Source organism: Penaeus chinensis, chromosome 37 (genome assembly GCF_019202785.1).
Source record: "Penaeus chinensis breed Huanghai No. 1 chromosome 37, ASM1920278v2, whole genome shotgun sequence".
Classification (NCBI taxonomy): domain Eukaryota; kingdom Metazoa; phylum Arthropoda; class Malacostraca; order Decapoda; family Penaeidae; genus Penaeus; species Penaeus chinensis.
Window position 1 is genome coordinate 23,534,811 of NC_061855.1, and position 8,207 is coordinate 23,543,017.

Genomic DNA, 8,207 nt, shown 5'->3' on the forward strand with positions numbered 1-8,207 from the left:
GAAAGTATAAATTCATAGGTAAATATCTTACACTGAGAAGTTCACTGCTAATTTGCCAAAAATATTTTACTGAACCAAAATAAAAAATATTATCCCATCCAAAGAATAATAACCTCACTGGAGACTTCTTTTTCTTATCTCCTTACAGGGAAGAGCCAAAGAAGCAACTACAAACAGATTTTAAATCCCAACTCTAGCACATAAATGATGTAACTTTTGTTTAAGGGGGCTGGCGACACTTACAGCTAAAATCAAATTCACTTGTAAATTACAATGTTTTTAAATTTTCTATAAATTCAATAGAGCAAAATTAAATACTGTAAATACAGCCTTTTAAAGATTCAACATGGTTATTGCCTCATATTTCTTTCCTGAAATCCATGATTTTCATGTCTTAGTCATCATCATAAAGAGAGCATATTCATAAAATACTTCATCTACTAGTAGCATATTTAAAGGGTTACTCCTCAAAAGTGGGGGTCATCAGAGCGGTACAGCATTGGAAAGGGGTTTTGATTTACCAGCAGTGGGCATCTTCTCTTTCCTAAATAGCCGGTCCTTGCCACTTTTGTAATATTATATCTAAGGTGGGAGCGCCACACATCTGGCTTCATAGCTTGTTTTTTTTAAGCTACTTTCTATTATATGTTTTTGGTACTTGTGAAATGTTTTATAATGTATCATAAGCATATGGAGAGGCATACTAAATTTCTTTGCAGCAATGAGGAGGAGGATGTGGTGAATGATGGAGGATCCTGACAAAGGATTTTTTTTTTCAATATACTTCAAATTTGTTTTCTAGTAGTATTAGGCATCCATTAAATATTTTTGTTACCCAATTTGATTGTAAAACACAGGGCACCAGCACAAAAAAAGCAAATACCCTGAACTAAAATGCTGATGAGACAGCAACCCCCACATTTCTAAGTCACAATTCGTTGCTACCATATGCACAAAAACATCTTCTAAATACATTAAAAACAAAGGTGATTCATCTGATGCAAAAAAATTGTTACATCACTTTTATACTGCAAAAAAAGTAGGCCTGAAAGCCTGATGTTCATCATTGGTGCTGACAACCTGGTCCCTTTACACTGCCTTATACATTTACACTATAAGCAAAAAAAACGAAACATTGGTCGGGGATGACTTGCATATGGTATATGACGATTTAGAGCATATATTTGATTCTCCCCCCACCCCCCAAGTGTTACCAGCCCCCTTAAGCAAGCACACACTAGTCCTGAACGAGACCATGACTCTCTACTGATCCTCGCATCCATAATGCAAAGAGGGAAAACAAAGTCAACACACCATGCTGTAAGTTCAAGGCTGGAGAAGCTAGAACTTAGTTATGCAACAGAAATGCAACCTTAACATTAATTGTTAGTTATCATTACATCATACCCAAATATATATATATATATATGATCTGAACTGTTAAATTAATATTTAAGCTTTCTTAACAATAGCTTCTGCCCCATATTCACAATCATTTCCATTATACGCAATTGGATATAGATATGTATAAAATCATCTTCCTACTGCTTCTCCTGCCAGCTGTAAGCTTCCTACTTCTAAATCTGGGTTATCACACAAACGTGGGTTTCAAATATGATAAAAATAAAATAAATATATAAAAGTAAAAAATTAAGTAAGACCAAATCCATCGCTAAAACTATCATATCTTGTCTTTAAACCTTTGTCATAGGCTAGCCTGACCGAGGACCCCGAGCGTATCTCCACCAGGTCAACAAGAGTCCAACCTATTGAGGAACAAGTGGACACTGTTAGTGCCATCCAGTGCAAAGCCAGATTATTAGTACTGCCTCTGCAGTTGCAAGCAAGCTCTTTCATATTCTCAAGCATATTTCATTCTTTATCTTCAGAACTGTTATGCCATACCAATGAAACATGCAGCTGTTTCTAACACCTGTAACATATATTCCAATTACTCCTAAAGAGGGTTTTGTGACTTATAGATATTTCAAATTTTCATTGAAATAAGGCTGCATATGAGACTCATGATAGAATGGTCAGGTGTATAGCTTAAAACTGTTTCTCAACCATTCTTTAAAACAACTCTTAAACAACCATTCTTTTAGCATAACTCTTTGATGTTAAATATGACTCAAATCACTTTTTGGAAACTCTTACAGCACAGTAATTGAAAATATTCCCTATCAACAAATTCCTTGTCTCAAGAATTCACTTCATTTAAATGCATTCTAAGCAAGATAAAGCATCATCTGATGTTATTGGATTACAATGGATTTTCATTTCAAGACCAAATATACTATACATACTAGTAACTTTGTACATAACAACAATGTTCCATTGTAATATCAGCTTTAAATTCCGCTTTTCAAATCCAAACAAATCCAAAATTTACACAAAAATTGTGTATAAATACATTTATAGAAATAAACACAACCACCACAAAAATATCCTAAATCTTGTTTCAGTAAGAGAGCAAGAAAAAAAAAATCCCATCAGTTAAAACTTCCGAGCCAACAAGAATGAAATGAACGGGCAAATAAAGCAGGTCTTCAGCAAGAATTTCTTTCATAGTGAGCTGGGTGATACAGGTTCCAGGTGCAAGAGGTTCACTTGCTGCCTCCATCTAAATTCCCTGACTATTACTTACCTTTGGCCAATCCTTCTGAAAGGCATTTTAGTATAATAAGCTAACTGTATAATTCACAACAGGACTAATGCAGTATGTTATACTTTAGTTCATTCTAATTCCAAGAATCTATATAACAGTTTCAAGCTATTATTCTAACCAATAATTCTATACACTATGATAATAATTCACTTTGGATTCTAAATTTAGCAGCAACTAGTGAAGCCACAATTCACCTGGACCCAATCCACCCGCCCCCATGACAGCACAGCAGTACGGATATGCGTGGGTTGCGAGGGTCCCAAACGAGAGGGTCTACGTACCTTTTTCATAAACCTCCTTACCTTTCTCCACCGCATCATTGATCACCTGTTTTATGCTCGACATCTTGCCGAGGCTGTTGGTAGAAAACCTGTGGTTAGCAATGTCATGGCATGAAATTTGATTTTCAAAACCAGTGAAACATATCAAACTCAGAAAATTACCCTTCAAATGTAAACACTGCGTTTAAAAACAAACTACATTTAATTATAAATTATTTTTTCTTTTTCTTTTTTCCAGAAAATAAAAAAACAAAGTAAACAACATTCTCCTGAACTGAAACCATGTTCTGAAAATAATTAGCAAGACAGGAAATGGGAAGAGCATATTAAAGTGTTATAACTCCTATAAAAATCATGGAGAAGTAGCCAACAAGAAAATTACATAACAAATGTTTGTATATGGTCATCAATGTCACGCTAAAAACATTCCAACTTACAACTTAAAAACTACCATGGTTCAAATAGCAGATTAATGTTCGACAAAACAGTCTGGTCTATCCAGTTTCACAGTAAGTTGATATTTTCTACTGTCTTCTGAAATATTTTGGCAGAAAAAAAAAAAAAATGCTTAAAATTGTTGATTTAAGCTCTGATGATCTTGATGAATCTACATGAAGTGAAAAAAAAAAAAAAAACAGATATAAAGCTAAAGGATTTTTTATATTTATATGGAATTACAGTTGCACTCCTGAAATTTATTAGTAATATGTACTTATTTTGTATAAGATCTGCAAAGACAACTGCACAAACTTCTGATTCAATAACATCTGTGATCCTATGGCATGAAATATCCTTCCTTGTTTTCCAAAAACCGAGTGTTGATGACACCCTCCAATAGGGACAGAGGGAAACAGGCTCTTCCTGTTTCTCAAACACCAACAGGATGTCAGTACTTTTCATTCAGTAAGGAAGTTAAATATTTTACATGTCACATTTACAATTTGATAACCACAGATAGTGCAAGGATGTTGGTCTTTCATAAAGCTTCAAGACTCATTTCATACGCATGGGGCAAGCAAGTGGAAAAAAAAAATCAATTTAGGAGTAGAACAGGTATTACTTGTAAAATTGTCAACACTGACCAGACAACTGAATACAAACTTGTAAAACTGGAACTTCATATGGAACAAGGAAGGAAGGAAGGAAGGAAGGAAGTAGTATTCATTCATTATCATAGTATTTGGTGATAACTCAGTATTCCTGGAACCTGGAATATTTGGCAAATTGGAGAGCAAATGTATTAGATAATTGTATCAAGAGAAAAATGCATTCAATGGTGTGATCAGAAACTGGTTTCTTCTAGGTACTCATACTGTGGAAGATCACTCTTTGTACAAGAACTTTCAGCTGGAGGAACCTACAAAGCAATATCTAATCATTCCTATGGAAGACCTTAGATTAGCCCAACATGTGTACCTTTGGAATGTATCTACATTTCTAGTGTACTGTTGGAATAGGTCTAATCACACCATACTTTGTGGAGAGCTGACAAGAAGTCCCCCTTACAACTGCCCTTGTTCAGGTATTGTATGGCTTCCTTGATTAGCACAGTACTGTCTGTAATATAATCTTAAGCAACAGTTTAAAATGATGAGGACCTAAGAAGTATTTTTTCATGATACTCTACTTAAGTCAGCTTTTTTTTTTATTATTGATTAACCCTACACTTATCCACACCTTCAGAGCCCCTCTCACCCTAGAGGATGCTTCAACCCTAAACATACAAGACACCAAGGAGTGCCTTTCAAAAAGAAAACATAGCCATAATATGAATTCAAAAAGTATATAACATTTCAAACTTATCAAGAGTTCCTAATCAAATGAAGCTAATACTCAAAATGGCCACAGTGCCTTCCAAACTTTGGCAGAGAACTAAACAACACTTCATAACAGGGCATGAATGTCCAAAGAAGTATTGGGTCTGAGAACATTCCCTTATATAATTAGGTGTAACAGAGCTTGATTCATTCCTTAAATGATGACAAACTGCCAGAGGTTTACAAGAATAACTTACAGAATATACCGGTATAGGTTTACTACCATTTGCTGGAGTGAAAAGAATAGAAAAGAATAGAAAAGAATAGAAAAGAATAGAAAAGAATAGAAAAGAATAGAAAAGAATAGAAAAGAATAGAAAAGAAAAGAAAACACAAAACAGTGGCATGTACACCAATGGCAGATGTGTAGATGTTTTGTAAAATTTATTTTCCAACCAAGAGTAATGCAAGTTAACCACGTGCTGCCAGGGAAAATGAAAAAAAAAATGGGGAAAATGCTGTGCTCATATTTTATATTTTTGTCTCTACACATAGATGGCTCTGCTAGAGCTTAGCCATAAAGGAGTCAATTAGTAGACCTTGTGACCTAATTTCACCTTTACTTGAACAGGTAGGAAAATTGTATTTTTTACTAGTGCTATAAATACTGGGTGTTATATTTATCATAAACTTTATAATTACCATAATGTTATAAACATAAGTAACAGCAAAATAAGATAACAAAATATTTTTGTAAATCAAGGAAAGGGTAATCGGGCAAGACAGGCAGTACTCGTCATTAGCTCATTGGTGACTTAGTACAGGTGTAGCCATCTACGTGTAAAAACAATTAAACAAGTAAACTCACAGTGGGCATAGCATGTACATCCATGCCATGCCTGTCGGCACTGGGTTAATGTACCCAAGAAGAAATAATGGTAAATTACCATTTTGAGCAAAACATCGAGCACATGAAAACAGTACATGGATTTTACAGACCAGGGAATTTTAAAATATCTTTATTTAATGACATAGTTCCTGTACATTGAAAATAAAGAACAGAAAATATATGAATTTAGCAACAGATGCAATCAACTCGTCACCATCGCCTATGTTCCTTTGGTACTCCTGCAAAGGGCAACACACCTCCACTATATATTACGGCATGACAAGAGCTCAGACTAGCAACTTGTTTGACGAGATTTTGCCAAGGAGGTCTACAAACCATACACAAAAGTCACTCAGGCAACACACAAGCTTGAAGACCTCTCTAGCTCATTTATTGTTGAATAAATAATCAGTCTACACTCTTATCTTCCAAGAATGTACATGGAAGAGATTAGCTTTTTCTGTATCACTGAAGGTTTTGAAAACAAGGCAATTACTTGGCACTGTGCCACTAACTGGTTGGAGGTGAAATTGTAGGCCTTCAATCACTGATCACAGTAAACTGAAGATGATATGGTTTGAACAGAGCCAATATGATTACAAAAAAAAAAAAATTGAAAGCCTCTGCAGCTTATCAAGATTTACTGAAAGTCTCAAGTTGTATTGTAAAATCAGTTTCCATTTTTTAACTTATTACAACTGTCATGTAAAAAAATAGTAATTATTCAGAAAACCACTACGTTAGGATAAAAAAATACACAAATATAACCATCACAAAGAATTCACAGCACTAAAAAGTATAACAAAAACATAATATGGCCAATGTAATGCATGACTCTACAGCCACATATCAAGGTCAGTGGGTCTCTTCATCAAGCCATGCCAGAGCCTCTATGGCACTCATTGGTAATAGTAAAAAAATAAATAAATAAATAAATATAAAAGACATATTCTGGCATGCTTTGACCTTGTACAATAAATGTCAAAATTCCATCTATCCAGAATGTATGCTGTGGAGGTTTGTTGACCTTGGCATCAGTGACATGCAGAGGCCGGGGCATTGCTTGACGAGGTCCTGTGCTGGATAATCCCAAGAAATACATTTCGGAATTCAGTGATCAATCTGTTCTCACGCACTGTTTACCTTCACCTATGAGTATGTCAAACGAAAGAAAAAAAAAAAAAAAAGTTATAGTGCTGATTATTTTTCTCTTGAATCTTTTGATAATATGGGCAAGAACAGAAGCTAAATCATCACCAAAACTCAAGTAACACCAAATACAAAATTACTGAAATGTCATTTGAAAAGGGTACCACATCTAATTTGGGAGTCTTCCAACCCAAAACACCTGTTATCAAGAGAAATGTCATCACAAAGGGGTCCTATACTAACAACACCAAACGCAAACAAACATGTTCACTATCATTTCAACTTCTCTTAAGAGTTTTTGTATTATCAAACAACTAGGTCACATTACATGACATTTAACACATCATCACATAATCACAACATCCTGGTGAACTGAACCCGCATCAAACTGCTTTGACACAACACCACCAAAACTTTCAGAACTTTATCATAGGCCTATGCGACTCTAGGGTACATAGGCCTATAAAGATCTCTGACTTGAGGAAATTCCTTAAAGTTTAGAATCTTCGGAGAAAATGTCAAGAAACTCTGGACAGGTGTGAATAACACGCTCTCCCTTCCTATTTACCAAATCCCTGTTCCACTATCACGAAACAGGCGGCACAAGCGAGGAGGAAGGGAGAGAGAAAAGGTGCTAATCGAGGGACATACGAGAGAGCCTGAATATGTTGACAGGGTCCGACTTGGCTCAAAATGGCAGCTCACGAACCCAGCCTTCCAACTCACACCCTCGCCCTGCCCTTCCCACGCCCTACCCCGCCCTCGTTCGCCCGAGGAATGGCACCCACAATCGTCACGACCCCGCCCGTGCCCCGTGACCCTACCTGGGGTGACCTGAGGCGTAGTGCAAAGGGATTTAGTGAGGCATCTGAGGCCGCGCTCCTGTCATCTGTGTTTCCGGCAAGGTGGAACTGCCCGCACTGCCATCTCGCGGCCGACGGGGAAGGCGACGGAAAACGGGAAGAGAGGGGGGACTCGCCTCTTTCAGGAATTTCGGTTTCTCGGTCTGAATATTTCAGTGGGGAATAAAGTTATTTTTTTAAATGAATTTAATGAAATGATAGGGAAATGATGTTGAAAGGATAGGGAAAGGATGTTGAAATGATATTGAATACGATTTTCTGTGTTTGATGTTGTTAGTTCAGGATCCCTTAGTGATGACATTTCTCTTTTTTAATTTAAATTCTGTATTTTCTTTTAATTATTCCTTATTTCATCATGTTCTCTCTAGCAGCGGAAAGCGAAGGGACTCGGTTCGTCAAAGCTTTTAGTTTCTCATTCTGTTTATAGCAATAGTATTTTTTATCATCACGCCCCCTTTGGTAGCTTACCTTGCCTCCCGCCCCCACCCCACCCCCGCATTTTCCATAAATTATTAAAACTTCCTATTGAATTGAAACGAAGAACTGAACTCAAACATATTAAGAGAAAATCATATATTTTTCGTCTCTGAGTTTATGGAC

At 36.1% G+C, this 8,207-nt stretch overlaps 1 protein-coding gene across 4 annotated transcripts in view; it reads right to left on the reverse strand.

Annotated features, from left to right (window-relative positions):
* Positions 1 to 7,682, reverse strand: part of LOC125045608 (AP-1 complex subunit gamma-1-like) — a 48,000-nt gene extending 40,318 nt beyond the window's left edge. For 2 of the 4 annotated variants that reach the window (XM_047642981.1, XM_047642979.1), the window contains exons 1-2: positions 7,569 to 7,682; positions 2,950 to 3,023 (exon numbers count right to left, since the gene is read on the reverse strand). In XM_047642981.1, coding sequence (XP_047498937.1) covers positions 2,950 to 3,013 — 64 coding nt within the window. In that variant the 5' untranslated portion in view covers positions 3,014 to 3,023; positions 7,569 to 7,682. The remainder of the gene's footprint in view (positions 1 to 2,949; positions 3,024 to 7,568) is intronic. The other 2 variants (XM_047642980.1, XM_047642982.1) reach the window with 2 other exon arrangements.
* Between the last annotated feature and the right edge of the window lie 525 nt (positions 7,683 to 8,207).